The sequence below is a fragment of the Microcaecilia unicolor genome, chromosome 6, assembly GCF_901765095.1.
Source record: "Microcaecilia unicolor chromosome 6, aMicUni1.1, whole genome shotgun sequence".
In the NCBI taxonomy this organism is placed as follows: Eukaryota; Metazoa; Chordata; class Amphibia; order Gymnophiona; family Siphonopidae; genus Microcaecilia; species Microcaecilia unicolor.
The window spans coordinates 11653188-11668237 of NC_044036.1; the positions used below are offsets into that span (position 1 = coordinate 11653188).

At 46.9% G+C, this 15050-nt stretch overlaps 1 protein-coding gene across 3 annotated transcripts in view; it reads right to left on the reverse strand.

Moving 5' to 3' along the window:
• The window catches only part of LOC115471728 (riboflavin-binding protein-like), a 62261-nt gene extending 57601 nt beyond the window's left edge, over window positions 1–4660 (reverse strand). For all 3 annotated transcript variants that reach the window (XR_003942406.1, XM_030205526.1, XM_030205527.1), the window contains exons 1-2: window positions 4555–4660; window positions 821–987 (exon numbers count right to left, since the gene is read on the reverse strand). Coding sequence is in view for 2 of the 3 variants with exons in the window: in XM_030205526.1 (XP_030061386.1) it covers window positions 821–974 (154 nt within the window). In the remaining variant the exon portion in view is untranslated. The remainder of the gene's footprint in view (window positions 1–820; window positions 988–4554) is intronic.
• Between the last annotated feature and the right edge of the window lie 10390 nt (window positions 4661–15050).

Here is a 15050-nt window from a genome sequence, read left to right on the forward strand (position 1 = left end):
TATGCCCCTCAATGAGAGCCCAACTTACTTATGGAAGGGAGAATTGGTATGCAAAAAAAGCAAACAAATGTTATGGTTAAAAAGAGCAATTCTGATCTGACAATGTTCTGGATTCTCAAGGAAGGGATTAATTGGGACGGTTGGTGGGGGGGGGGGGGAGCAAGGACAGCTGATGAGCTGTTGGTTGAGGAGAGGTTGCTGGCCACAGTGTACCACTGAAGGAGTCACTCTCAGTGGCACCTGGAGCCCCGTGCCACAGGGGGGCGTAAACCTGCCAAAAGTTGAAGAAAGAACAGCCTGGTGGTGAGTTTTGGCGCTCACTCCCAAATTTGTGCCTTGGGCTCCAGTAGATGTAATGCTGGCCCATGGTCAGTGCAGCTTCAGAGTCCAACACACAAGAGCAGAGAGTGAATGAGGAAACCGAGTAAGGACAGTAAAGAAAAATTTGTAATTTCTAGTGCAGGGGGCGGGGAGGAGGCATTCCTGGTGGTAATTTGACAGCGTGGGCCCTTACCACCTACTAAATACAAGGCGGAAAGAGCTCAAGCTGTGCGCTAATTTGGAAATTAGCACGTGGCCATTCATGGGAAAAAATTTTTTAATTCAGTCTTCCATTAATGGGAAAAAATTGAAATTCAGCCATTTTAGAGTAGTGCTAAAAAGTGTGTGGGGGGGGAGGGGGGAGTGCAGTGCACAGGAAACCAATGCGCTAAGCCTTTCGCCGGCCATTTTTTAGCGCGGCTTAGTAAAAGGACCCCAAAGGGCTTCTGTGAATGTTATAGAGGTTGACTCTGTGCCTAAGACTGAAGAGGTCACGTACATGCAGAGTACAGGTGGCATTCTTCTAAGTCCAGCTCCGCAGAGGGTGAAGGCTTGTGGTAGTTCCCCTCCAGACATTTCAGATGGTGGAGGTGGTGGTGGCCGGTGACTGTTGAGAGCAGGGCAAAAACGGTCATTGGAACCCACATCTGCATCTTCCTGGTGAACCTACAGCACAGAAAGAGCCACGGATTAAAAATCAGGAACTGCGTCAGGCCAGCCCCATAGCCAAGAGCAGAGTTTCACTAGTGACCGATACACTACATTCGGTGCCTTCCTTTTTTGTTTTAAAAAGAGAGCGTTTGGAAGCCTTTTCAGAGGGCTGCTATTGTACAGCCAAACAATACTTTTAAACTGAGCGTGTTTCCTATAAAAAGGCTGGCACACAGCCCTCAGTCAGCCACACGGCCTCGGAGCTTATTAATCATAGCTGTGCAGGCCAAAGCTTACAGCATCACTTGAACATGGTTCCTCTTATTCAGTTGGCTGTACGAAGCCAAAATGTCATTGGAGCTACAGTAAATACATCTAAATATCAATAATGCAAGACGTTCTGGGATCTGTTCGTGAACCAGCAAGAACTGCAGGTGTGGAATCATTTCAGGACTCTCACTTCAGTCTGTTTATCTCCTTAAGTGTTGCCACACTGGGGACAGACCGAAGGTCCATCAAGCCCAGCATCCTGTTTCCAGTGGCCAAACCAGGTCACAAACACCTGGCAAGATCCTGAAAAAGTACAAAACATTTTATACTGCTTATCCCAGAAATACTTGCAAATTCTAAGGAAGAAGAGCACTCCAGGGGCGTAGCCAGACACCCAATTTTGGGTGGGGCTGAGCCTAAAGTGGGTGGGCACAAGAATCCCATCTGGTATCTCTCCCTCCACTCCGTCCCTCAGGCGACCAATAATTTCTCAATTCCACCCTCTCCTCCTCCCCTTGATACTTTTTCAAATCTTCAGTGCTTCACTGTCAGTGACTCATACCCGCTGCTCTCACCAGTCCAGAGCCTTCCCTCTGACCTGGTACCACTATTGTGGAAACAGGAAGTCACATCAGAAGGAAGGCTCTGGGCTGGCACGAGCTGTGGGTATGAGTCGCTGTTCATGAAGCACTGAAAAGGTACAGAGAGGTTGGAGAGTTGAGGTGACAGATGCCAAAATGCCTGTGGGCGAGGGGAGGGAGGGATGCCGGGAGTCTTCTGCTGACGAGGCTTGAGGAGCCTCACCAGCCACATCAGAGTTGTGCCACTTATGGGTGGGCCTCAGCCTAAAGTGGGTGGGCCTGTGCCCACCCAGGCCCACCTGTGCCTACGCCACTGGAGCACTCACTCGGAGTAATAATGAGCCACCTCTATGGTGATTTTTTTTCTTTTATAATTTTTGATAATCAAGGAGGAGTCTCATATATCCACCACGGCCGATTTCACTTCACCCGTACGGTGAACCTTTGCTCATGTGTGTATTTTTAATCATAGACTCACCACCTCCCCTCCTCTCTATAAACTCAATTTGCTTTAGTTTTAACTTCAGTCTCACAATTTGCTTATAGATTTGCTTAAGTTATCATCTCACTCTGAGGTGACACAGTTAATGCTGGCGGCTAAACAACACTTATCTGTATCTGCCAGTGTGGAGAGCACTCTTTGAGATTCTGCATGCAATCTTGTCACTCTTTAGGATTCCAGAATCTTGCTATTCTTTGGGGTTCTATGTAGAATGTTGCTACTCTTTGAGATTCTGAATTAAATCTTGTCACTCCTTAGGATTCCAGAATCTTGCTATTCTTTGGGGTTCTACGTGAAATGTTGCTACTCTTTGAGATTCTGCATGCAATCTTGTCACTCTTTAGGATTCCAGAATCTTGCTATTCTTTGGGGTTCTATGTAGAATGTTGCTACTCTTTGAGATTATGAATGGAATCTTGTCACTCTTTAGGATTCCAGAATCTTGCTATTCTTTGGGGTTCTATGTGGAATGTTGCTACTCTTTCAGATTCTGAATGGAATCTTGTCACCCTTTAGGATTCCAGCATCTTGCTATTCTTTGGGGTTCTACGTGGAATGTTGCTACTTTTTGAGATTCTGAATGGAATCTTGTCACTCGTTAGGATTCTAGAATCTTGCTCTCCACACTGGCAGATACAGATAAGTGTTGTTTAGCCGCCAGCATTAACAGTGTCACCTCAGAGTGAGATGATAACTTAAGCAAATCTATAAGCAAATTGTGAGACTGAAGTTAAAACTAAAGCAAATTTAGTTTATAGAGAGGGGGGGGGGGGTGAGTCTATGATTAAAAATACAAACACGAGCAAAGGTTCACCATACGGGTGAAGTGAAATCAGCCGTGGTGGATATATGAGACTCCTACTTGATTATGAAAAATAATAAAAGGAAAAAAGAAGAAAAATCACCATAGAGGTGGCTCATTATTACTCCGAGTGAGTGCTCTACTTCCTTAAAATTTGCAAGTATAGACAGTAATAGTAGAGGAGTGCCGTGTATATTGGACAGTATCCCAGAAATAAGCAGTGGATTTTCCCCAAGTCACTTTAATAATGGTCTACGGACTTTTCCTTTAGGAAGCCGTCCAGACCTTTTTATAACCCCGCTAAGCTAACCGCCTTTACCTTCAGTCTCTCTTTGTCCATTTCTTTCTTTTGCACTGTTTTACTAGTTGTAGGATGCCATTAAGAGAATAGCTTTGATGAGGGTGTCTAGGTCGGAAAATGGATGGTTAGATCTATACATTCAAAAGAACCCTTAGTATCGTAGAAAAGGCTCTGTGAACAGAGAGTAGCACCACAGAAGGAGTGTGTAGATGTGCTGTTTTGGAAATTTTGCTGCTTATCCATGCAAGCTGGGGTGGGGGGTAGAAATTTGATTGTCCGCACAGAATTGATTAAGGAGCTGCCCTCCAAAGCTCACTCTTAGCACTTCAAGGTGCTTTTCTGTGTCAGAGAGATAAGCAAGTGCAGTTCCCCATTCAATCTCTTCTTCAAACCCCAGGTCCCGGCCTGCTCACAGCTATGTATGACTTCAAAACAGATGTAAATGCTGAGGGGGAAATCTTCCAGGATATACATACATTGCCATTCTAAACAACGAAATACATATATAATTAAAAAAAAAAAAATTTTAATTGTCTTGAAAGGCTCAAGCATAAACCAACACACGATTTTCATCTCTAGCATTTATCTCTCCCCTCTCCCCCACCCCAGGTATTCCTTCTTTACGTACCTGCTCCGCCAACTGCGATGCTTCTGGTGTTATGTAGCTTACACCGGTGCTGACCCAGGACAAGGAAGAAATACCTCCCGCCGAGGGGAGGGAGGAGAGAACTGTTGGACACCACAAGGGATGGGGAAGGGGGGGAAGAGAGAGGGTCCTATTGTTTTCACTGCCTTTAAGGCCCATTTGATACCTTGTGAGCACCCAATTTTCACCCTCCCTTTTTAAAGTGAAAAATTTTACCTTGGTGTATATTCAAGTACATAGGGTACTTTGAAGCACTACCAACCTAACGCCCAAAACACACTGTCCTTTAAATCTGCATGCCACTGCATGTAGGATAACCAGCGCCTGCTGTAAAATCACATGTAAATGGCAAATGTCCACTCAGAACTGCCTCCTTAGATGCTACGGATATCTTTGCCATGAGCATATGCACTGTTGTGGAAAATATTTTCAAACATCTCCTTCTGTTCTATGACAGGGTCTTGCAGTTCTCTCCCTTACCTGATACAGTTTCGTTAAAATCTCTGTCCCCCCTGGTCCCTCTGTCTCTTCTGTGATGCAAAGCGTCTCAGTGTCTTCTGCTTAAATAGTTCACAGTTCAGCAATACCCAAGGTCTGTTTGATTTCCTTGACCCCTTTTGGAAAGTCAACCCACTTCTGGTTCTGTGAAAAGGTTAAAGTGATTAAAGTACCGTGTGTACTTTTATTTAAGCTAGACCACATTAAATAAACTCAGTCCTGAAGTGACTTTAAACAGAGCCCCGTCAAGGCCTCAGTTCTGCCAGGGATTATGTGGACTTATAATACTTATTTTCTTTTTAGCTACAATTTGAAAGGAGTGTAGCTCTTGGAAGCTTGTCACAAATGTACAGAGCTGCCAAGTCACCCAGTTCCAGGAGGAAGATCTTTAATCCAGTTCTGGCTTTCTGCCAACCTCACCCTGGTTGCATTAAGAAGCAGGCTGCGACATCGACATTGGTGCAGGCCTGCACAATGGAGGGGGGGGGGCAATTAGGCAGATGAGGGGGGCGGGGGAGGTGGGAACAGGTAAAGAAGATGATAATGATAAAGGGAAGGGCGACGAAAATGATAAAGGGAATGGAACGACTTCCCTATGAGGAAAGGCTGAGAAGGTTAGGGCTCTTCAGCTTGGAGAAAAGGCGGCTGAGGGGTGATATGATAGAGGTCTATAAAATAATGAGTGGAGTGGAAAAGATAGATATGGAGCGTCTGTTTACGCTTTCCAAAAATACTAGGACAAGGGGGCATGTGATCAGTGGCGTACCTAGGGTAGTTGACACCTGGGGCCGGTCATTTTTTAACACCCCCCCCCCCCCCCCCAAATCCAGTACTAGGCATGCCGAGAATACAAAACACTCAGGACCTATAGAGCAATTCTACCATACCATAAGCAGTCATTTCTACGAGTCACACAAGGAAAAGGAAAGCATCTTAAACACTACAGTGAGCACTAGAACATCAATTCACCTATTGTAAAACGAAACCAGACACAATAGTACAGATCGTAGATCCTGCACAGTCAATGCCAACTGAAAGCCATGTCTTTTTCAAACACAGATACACCCTAATCCACTATAGAATAAGTAATAATAAACTTTCTATTTAGACAAAAATTAAACTGAACCCCCAATGCCAGACTCTGCATATAATGCAACACCACAGAAACAGAAACTGTCCCCTAGTACTGTGCAAAATATAAAGACAGCAGATGTAAATTTGAAAAAAAAAACCTAACAAGTACCAATCACCACTTTACAAATTAACAAATAGAAATAAAACAAATATAGAAAGTAAAATAATACCATTTTATTGGACTAATACATTTAGCTTTCAGAGGCCAAAACCTCCGTCCTCGGGTCAGTACAGTATAGTGCTGTTACAGTATCCTATCCTGACCTGAGGAAGGGGGTTTTGTTCTCCGAAAGTTAGTCAAAATGTATTAAAATTAGTCCAATAAAAAGATTACCTTATTTACATGTTCTATTATAAACATTTAATACATCTACAATACTTTATCCTAAAGCAAAAAAAAATAAAAATATATATTTTATTTACAGTTTGTTGTCTCTGGTTTCTGCTTTCCTCATCTTCTTTTCACCGTCTTCCTTCCATCCAGCATCTGTCTTCACTCTCTCTCTCTCTCTCTCTCTCTCTCTCTGCCATCCAGTGTCTGCCCTCTCTGCCGTCCCTTCCATCCACTGCCTGCCCTTTCTCTCTGCTCCTTCAATCCACCATTTGCCCTCCCTCTCCCATCCATCCAGGGTCTGCCCTCCCTCTCGCTCCCCCTTCCAACTAGGATCTGTCCCCTCTCTCTCTCTGCCCCTTTTTTCAGCCCCCAGTTCCAGCCCCCTTCTCCCCTCTGAACACCCCCACCCCAGTCCCCTTCTCCTGTCTGAGACCCCCACCCCAGTCCCCTTCTCTCCTCTGAACACCCCCATCCCAGTCCCCTTCTCCCCTCTGAGATCCCCACCCCAGTACCCTTCTCCCCTCCCCTTTTCCCCTCTGAGACCCCCACTCCAGTCCCCTTCTCTCCTCTGAACACCCCCATCCCAGTCCCCTTCTCCCCTCCCCTTCTCCCCTCTGAGATCCCCACCCCAGTCCCCTTCTCCCCTCCCCTTTTCCCCTCTGAGACCCCCACCCCAGTCCCCTTCTCCCCTCTGAACACCCCCACCCCAGTCCCCTTCTCCCCTCTGAGATCCCCACCCCAGTCCCCTTCTCCCCTCCCCTGTCTGAGACCCCACCCCAGTCCCCTTCTCCCCTCTGAACACCCCCACCCCAGTCCCCTTCTCCCCTCCCCTGTCTGAGATCCCCACCCCAGTCCCCTTCTCCCCTCCCCCTCCCCTGTCTGAGATCCCCACCCGTCCCCTTCTCCCCTCTGAACACCCCCACCCCAGTCCCCTTCTCCCCTCCCCTTCCCCCATCTGAGACCCCCACCCCAGTCCCCTTCTCCCCTCCCCTTTTCCCCTCTGAACACCCCCACCCCAGTTCCCTTCTCCCCTCCGAGATCCCCACCCCAGTCCCCTTCTCCCCTCCCCTGTCTGAGACCCCCACCCCAGTCCCCTTCTCCCCTCTGAACACCCCCACCCGAGTCCCTTTCGCCCCTCTCCTTCCCCACCTCGGTCCCGTTAAAACCGGCGAAGTAGCGTCGCAGGTAAGTCACTTAACTCTCCATTGCCCCATGTAAGCCGCATTGAGCCTGCCAAATTGATTGGAAGGGCCCGAGTCGACGTCAAGATGAGGAGGAGAAGGAAGGAGATTTGATTTTTTTTTTTACAAGCAGGGCACGAGGCGCTGCCTGCGACGCTACTTCGCCGGGTTTTTTTTAATGTGCGGCGCCGCGGGAACGCCCACGGGAGGCGGCGGGAGCGGAGCACCCCCCACCCACTGGCACCCAGGGCGGACCGCCCCCACCGCCCCCCCCTTGGTACGCCACTGCATGTGATGAAGCTGGAGTGCAGTAAGTTTAAAACAAATAAGAGAAAATTTTTCTTTACTCAGCGTCTAGTTAAACTCTGGAAATTGTTGCCGGAAAACGTAGTGACAGCAGCTGGCCTTACGGAATTTAAAGGGGGTTTGGACAGTTTCCTGAGGGAAAGGTCCATTGAACATTTTTTTTTTTTGGGGGGGGGGGGGGTTGCCGGGTTCTTGAAGCCTGGATTGGCCGCTGTCGGAGACAGGATGCTGGGCTTGATGGACCCTTGGTCTTTTCCCAGTATGGCGGTGCTTATGTACTTATGCTTATGTAGGGCCAATGAGAAGGAAAGGTAGAGGCGGGGTTAAGAAGGGAAAACCAGGAACCACGGGGAAAAGGTGTCATTTTTGAATCAGCGCTGCGGGCAAGCGGCAACTGTCCTGCCCATCCCAGCATAGACTTTGTCACAGTAAGGGACAGCAGTTAGGCAGGAGCCAGTAGGAAAACGGGGGGGGGGGGGGGGCATTCAGCACTAGTAACCTTTCTGGCAAGATGCCTTCTGCAGTGAGGGACGCTTATGGAAATTAGTGTTGGTCCCCACCTTTTATACAGAGGCGGGGGGGGGGGGGGGTCCCAAATAGGGGAAGTTAATCATGGAAACCTTCTCGCTTTTAGCAGCAGGGAGGGAACTCACAAGAGACAGTAGGATCCAGGCGCGCTTGCTAAGCCGACATGAGACAGAAATCAGCGCACGGTTAAGCCTCAGCTTGGACAGCAGCGGCTCAGCCATACTAATTAACAATGGATAGTGTGAAAGCTTATGCATGGCACATGGAGGATGGATTCCCACCCCCCCCCCCCCCCCAAAAAAAAAAAATGAGTCAGTACTGCTGCTTTGAGGATTTTGTTTGTCCATTGCTTCTGTAGTTCAATCTGTGGCATCTGGTGTTATATTTATAGAGGGCTTTTTTTGAGGGGGTACTGAGTACTGGCATCTTTTTTTTTTTTTTTGTTACATTTGTACCCCACGCTTTCCCACTCATGGCAGGCTCAATGCGGCTTACATAGGTCAATGGAGGGTTAAGTGACTTGCCCAGAGTCACAAGGAGCTGCCTGTGCCTGAAGTGGGAATTGAACTCAGTTCCTCAGGACCAAAGTCCACCACCCTAACCACTAGGCCACTCCTCCACTGTTGCTACTGTTTGAGATTCTACATGGAATGTTGCTATTCCACTAAGCAACATTCCATGTAGAAGTCGGCCCTTGCAGATCACCAATGTGGCCATGCAGGCTTCTACATGGAATGTTGCTAGTGGAATACGCAGGACGCCAGACTCACAGAAACAAAAGCCTGCACAGCCTTCTACATGGAATGTTGCTAGTGGAATAGCAACATTCCATGTAGAATCTCCAATAGTAGCAACATTCCATCTAGAATCTCCAATAGTATCTATTTTATTTTTGTTACATTTGTACCCCACGCTTTCCCACTCATGGCAGGCTCAATATGGCTTACATGAGGAAATGGAGGGTTAAGTGACTTGCCTAGAGTCACAAGGAGCTGCCTGTGCCTGAAGTGGGAATTGAACTCAGTTCCTCAGTTCCCCAGGACCAAAGTCCACCACCCTAACCACTAGGCCACTCCTCCACTCCATTGTCTGCTAAAATTGACCCAGGATCCCCAAATTTTAATGAAAGAGCTCAGGCTCTACACTCCAATTCTGCCTTGTCATAGATTCTGTGACTGGTTGCAGGGGGCCTGGCTATTGTGGGGTGGGCCCCTCAGTGATCACCCTACCCCTGAAGGGTGACCTGGCATTTGAGTACCGGCACCTTTTTCGCTAGAAAAAAATGCACTGTATTTATATCTCTTCATTGGCTCCCAGATTGGTTTCTACATATTTGATAGTATCGACTCCTGAGGCCAGTATGTTTTACACCAAAACACAGGACTGTGTCAAAGTCGGCGTTTTAGTTTTTCTGTGTTTTTTGATAAACTTGCCCTTGTGTTGGAATTTCTGTTGTCGCTGAATATTGGTGGCCAACCAACTCAGCAGGGTTTAACCCTTTTGAATATCAACTGTCAGGTCCTTGAGGCAGAACTGGAATTCGTGAGCCCTTGGACCACTGCCGAGGAGCGGCAGAGGCAGGCAAGACCACCCTGGAACTGGGTACAAGGTAGAGCAGGACTGGACCTCTGGACAGGAGTTGCAACTTAGGCAGGCAAATAGAACAGGCAGGACAGGAACAGCTTCACCTGCGCTTGACCACCGTTCCTCAACAATTGAGCCCTTGAGTGCTGGCGGCCGGCAGGACTTGCGGGAACGGGCAGGAACTGAGGACCCAGAGGACCCCCCCCCCCCCTCGGGTCTAGGATACATGAGGGAGGCTAGGCACAGAACTAGACTAAGACTGAAGGCTGCACATAGCCACTAAGCCAGAAATACAAGACAGACTAAGCAGACAAGACGTACACAAAGGCTTGGCAGGAGCAGGGGCTAGGATGTACATGCAAGCTAGGCAGAAATGGGGATCAGGATATACACTGAGGATATACACACTGGCTAGGCAGAAACAGGATTCAGGATATACACTCAGGATATACACTAGGTGGGCAGAGGCAGGATACTAGCAGAGTCTAGGTGCTGGCAGCAGACAATAGAATAAATCAGGAACTAACAGAGTCTTTGGGCAGGCAGCAGACAATAGAATAAACCAGGAATAGCAGAGTCTTGGGGCTGGCAGCAGACAATAGAATAAACCAGGAGCTAACAGAGTCTTTGGGCTGGCAGCAGACAATAGAGTAAACCAGGAATAGCAGAGTCTTGGGGCTGGCAGTAGACAATAGAATAAACCAGGAACTAACAGAGTCTTTGGGCAGACAGCAGACAATAGAATAAACCAGGGATAGCAGAGTCTTGGGGCTGGCAGCAGACAAAAGAATGGACCAGGAACCAACAGAGTCTTAGGCTGAAGCTTCAGCAGATCCAAACACAAACAAAGAGGAAAACAATGGCTGAATCTTCAGACTCCAAACACAGAGTAAGGCAATAGAAGGACTAGCAGTCCACAGACACCAAGCAGAAGGGGCAGGAGCCCACACAGAAGGACTAGCAGTCCACACAGAAAGACAGGCTTTGTAGCAGCGCAACAGCACACTCACTAACCTGACGACCTTTTGGCACAACACAATGCAAAGGCCCTGAAAGCAAGCACAGCACTTCCTTATGAAGGCTCACACTGATGATGTCACCTACTGCAGGACAGAAGCAGGAAACACACTGACACCAAAGAAAGGCTTGGAACCCATAGGAAGTGAGCACACAGGAAGGACAGACAGGGGCCATCTTGGAAGCTGGAACAGAACAGGCGGGAGCCATCTTAGATGCTGGCTCCCCAGAGAGGCATAGCCTACATAGGTGCCATCTAGTGAAGTAATCAGCACACAAGGCAGAGACAGAACTAACACAGAAGCAAACAAAGGCCACCAGAAAGGTAAGTCTGATGTGGTCACGGCCACAGACGTGACATCAACCCCAACATAAATAAAAACATTTATTCATAAATTACATATTTCAGATGCTATTTGAACTCTGAATATAGTGGAAAGTTCAGAAGATACTTTGGCTGACATATTTTATACCATCTATGACTGCATGTATCATTTACTTGTATAACTGTATTTTTGGTTAAAGTGGATAAAGGAAAGTTGCCCACCTCTGAGGACAGCAGGCCAAGTATTCTCACAGCTGGGTGATGTCATCCAATGGTGCCTGGACTGGACGCTAACTAGTGAGACTGAGAACTTTCTATTAGCATCAGATCACAGAACATGCACGAGTGCAGGTCCCTCAGTCATATACAACTCCAAGGATATTATAATATTCGGCAAACCAAAATACGAAAGCGCGAAACCCCTGCGGGAAAAAACTACACTGGCTCCCACTAAAGGAACGCATCACATTCAAACTTTGCACCCTAGTCCATAAAATCATCCATGGTAACGCCCCAGCCTACATGTCAGACCTGATAGATCTACCATCCAGGAATGCAAAAAAGATCCTCTCGCACATTCCTTAATCTTCATCCTCCCAAGTGCAAGGGTCTGAAATACAAATCAATGCATGCATCTACCTTTTCCTAAACGCGCACGCAGCTCTGGAACGCATTGCCACGTAACCTGAAAACGGTCTATGAACTGACCAATTTCCGCAAACTATTGAAAACCTATCTCTTTGACAAGATATATCACAAAGATCAACATGTGTAACGGTATAATCTTTAAAACTTCCAGACTGTCTTATAATGTCTTTCTGCTTTAACGCCTTCATGTATTTCACCACCATGTAACACAAAACCCTCTGTAAACCAAATATATATTCACTGCTATTTCCAGTATCCATGACGAATTGTAAGCCACATCGAGCCTGCAAAGAGGTGGGATAATGTGGGATACAAATGCCATAAATAACATAAATAAGGAGAGGTGGAGGGTATGTGAGAATACTTGGCCTGCTGTCCTCAGAGAACACAGGAGAGTAATTGTGCTTTCTCTGAGGACAAGCAGGCCTTCGTATTCTCACAGTTGGGAAGCCCCAGCTACCAGGCTAACCAAAAACAACAGTGCTACGACAATAGGAACTTCAAACATTGAGACCTGGAAGTCAATTAACCTGTAAATATGTACATACCAGCTGTGAAGGTGCAGCGGAACTAAACAAAACTGGGCCTACAGGGGTGGAGTTGGATTCTAGACACCGAACACATTTTTCAGGACTGCCTGCCTGCCTAGCATGTTTTTTTTTTTTATTTGTACCCCGCACTTTCCCACTCATGGCAGGCTCAATGTGGCTTAGGTACTACCTGGGGCAATGGAGGGTTAAGTGACTTGTCCAGAGTCACAAGGAGCTGCCTGTGCCCGCAGTGGGAATCAAACCCAGTTCTCCAGAACCAAAGTCCACCACTCTAACCACTAGGCCACTCCTCCACTCAAGGCAGTAATGAGATGTGAATTCTGGACAGATGACCACATTGCAGCTTTGCAAATCTCCTCTATGGAGGATGACCTCAAGTGTGCTACCGATGTAGCCATAAATCTGACATTATTAGCCTTGACATGACCCTCCAGAGTCAACCCATCCTGGGCATAAGTAAAGGAGATGCAATCTGCTAGCCAATCAGAAATTGTGTGCTCGCTTATGGCTACATAGTAACATAGTAGATGACGGCAGAGAAAGACCTGTATGGTCCATCCAGTCTGCCCAACAAGATAAACTCATATGCGCTACTTTATATGTATACCTGACCTTGATTTGTATCTGCCATTTTCAGGGTACAGACCGCAGAAGTCTGCCCAGCCCTAGCCCCACCTCCCAACCACCAGTGATGCCACCCAATCTCTGCTAAGCTTCCGAGGATCCATTCCTTCTGGACAGGATTCCTTTATGTTTATCCCACGCACGTTTGAATTCTGTTACCGTTTTCATCTCCACCACCTCCCTCGGGAGGGCATTCCAAGTATCCACCACTCTCTCCGTGAAAAAATACTTCCTGACATTTTTCTTGAGTCTGCCCCCCTTCAATCTGATTTCATGTCCTCTAGTTCTACCACCTTCCCATCTCCGGAAAAGGTTCATTTGCGGATTAATACTGCAAAATGAGGCAGACTTAGTGATCCTCTGTAGGGGGAGAGTTCCTAGGAAACCCATCTCCAGGGAAAGGACTCTGGGCCATAGATATAAGGAAGAGAAGAAAGACCCGGGGCACACTCAGAGAGAAAGGAACAGAGTAATTCCTTCTGGAGTAGAGCTGAATTTACCTCGGGTGGTCACTAGGGGGGGGGGGGGCCCAGGAATGAAGCCCAGTTCCCTTGGATACAGAAACAATACGTAATTCCTCCCCTCAAGGGAAGGGAAGAAGTTCCTTTCGGCCCAGCTGAAGACAGACCCGCTTAAACTGGAAAAGGGTGGTGGCTCGCTGGCAGGTATGGATTACACAGAGGAGGGAACTCCAAACCCTACTGAGTGGGACGAAAGAGGTGAGATGAAAAGGCAGCTGTGGGAGGACATAGCCAGATTAGGGCTGTGGAGAGGGAGGTGAGCTGCCGCCCCATCTATAGTGAAAGGGCAGACTGTGAGTGTTTGAACTTTTGAACTGGATAGTCCGTGGAGGGGAAGGGAGGGGGCCCGCACATGGCACAAAGATGCTGAGATTATTTTTGGATTATTGGACTGTGCATTTTGGTTTTGCTTCTTTTGTTTACTGGAAGTATTGCAACACTATTTAGTTGAAATAAAGGGGAAAAACCCAGACTGGCAGACGGCCCTGACCAGGACGTGGAAAATACAAGGCTGGGAGACTGCAGCAACCGCCTGGAGGGCTAAAAGAGCCCAGGATCCAGGGTTATCACAATAGTGACTCCAACCATGACAATTATTTATTTATTTATTTATTTGTTGCATTTTTATCCCACCTTTTCCCACCTTTTTGCAGGCTCAATGTGGCTTTCATTATTCCGTAATGGCAATCGCCATTTCCGGAATGAGAAATACAAAGTGGTATTGCATTAAAGTTCATAAAAAGAGTAAATTATAGAGTAAGTTAGATATTCAGTTCATTTCCGGACATGAGAAATAAAGTGGTAGTGCGTTAACGTTCATTAGTGACAGAGTGAATGAAGCAGTCAAGTGTAGAGAGTTTGGTTTTGTCTAGTTCCGGTAGAGTTTCATTGTCTAGTATTTAGGATGAATCATTGTGGTATGTCTTTTTGAACAGGTTGGTTTTTAGTAATTTTTGGAGGATTGTTAGGTCGTGCATTGTTTTTATGACATTTGGGTAGTGCATTCCATGCTTGCGTGCTCATGTAGGAGAAGCTGGATGCATATGTTGATTTATATTTAAGTCCTTTGCAACTGGGGTAGTGGAGATTCAAGAATGTGCATGCTGACCTTTTTGTGTTCCTGGTTGGTAAGTCTATGAGGTCTGACATATAGACCGGGGCCTCGTCGTGAATGATTTTATGGACCAGGGTACAGATTTTGAACGCAATTCGTTCTTTTAGTGGGAGCCAGTGTAGTTTTCCTCTTAAGGGTTTGGCGCTTTCATATTTCGCTTTTCCAAATATGAGTCTGGCTGCTGTGTTTTGGGCAGTTTGGAGTTTCCTAATGATTTGTTCTTTGCATCCGGCATAGATGGCATTACAGTAATCTAGGTGACTTAGCACCATTGATTGTACCAGGCTGCGGAATATTTGAAAGGTATTACTCTTTTGAGTTTCCACATTGAATGGAACATTTTCTTTGTTGTATTTTTCACGTGGGTTTCTAGTGTGAGATTTCGGTCTATTGTAACTCCGAGAATTTTCAAGCTGTCTGAAACAGGAAGGGTGTAGTCTGGGGTATTTGTAGTGGTGGGTTTGTTCGTGTTATATTGTGATGAGAGGATGAGACATGGAGGGGCATAATCGAACGCGAACGCCCATTTGTAAAAACGTCCATCTCCGAGAACGGGTCCTTGAAGGGGCGGGCCGAATTGTATTTTAGAAAAAGATGGACGTTTATCTTTA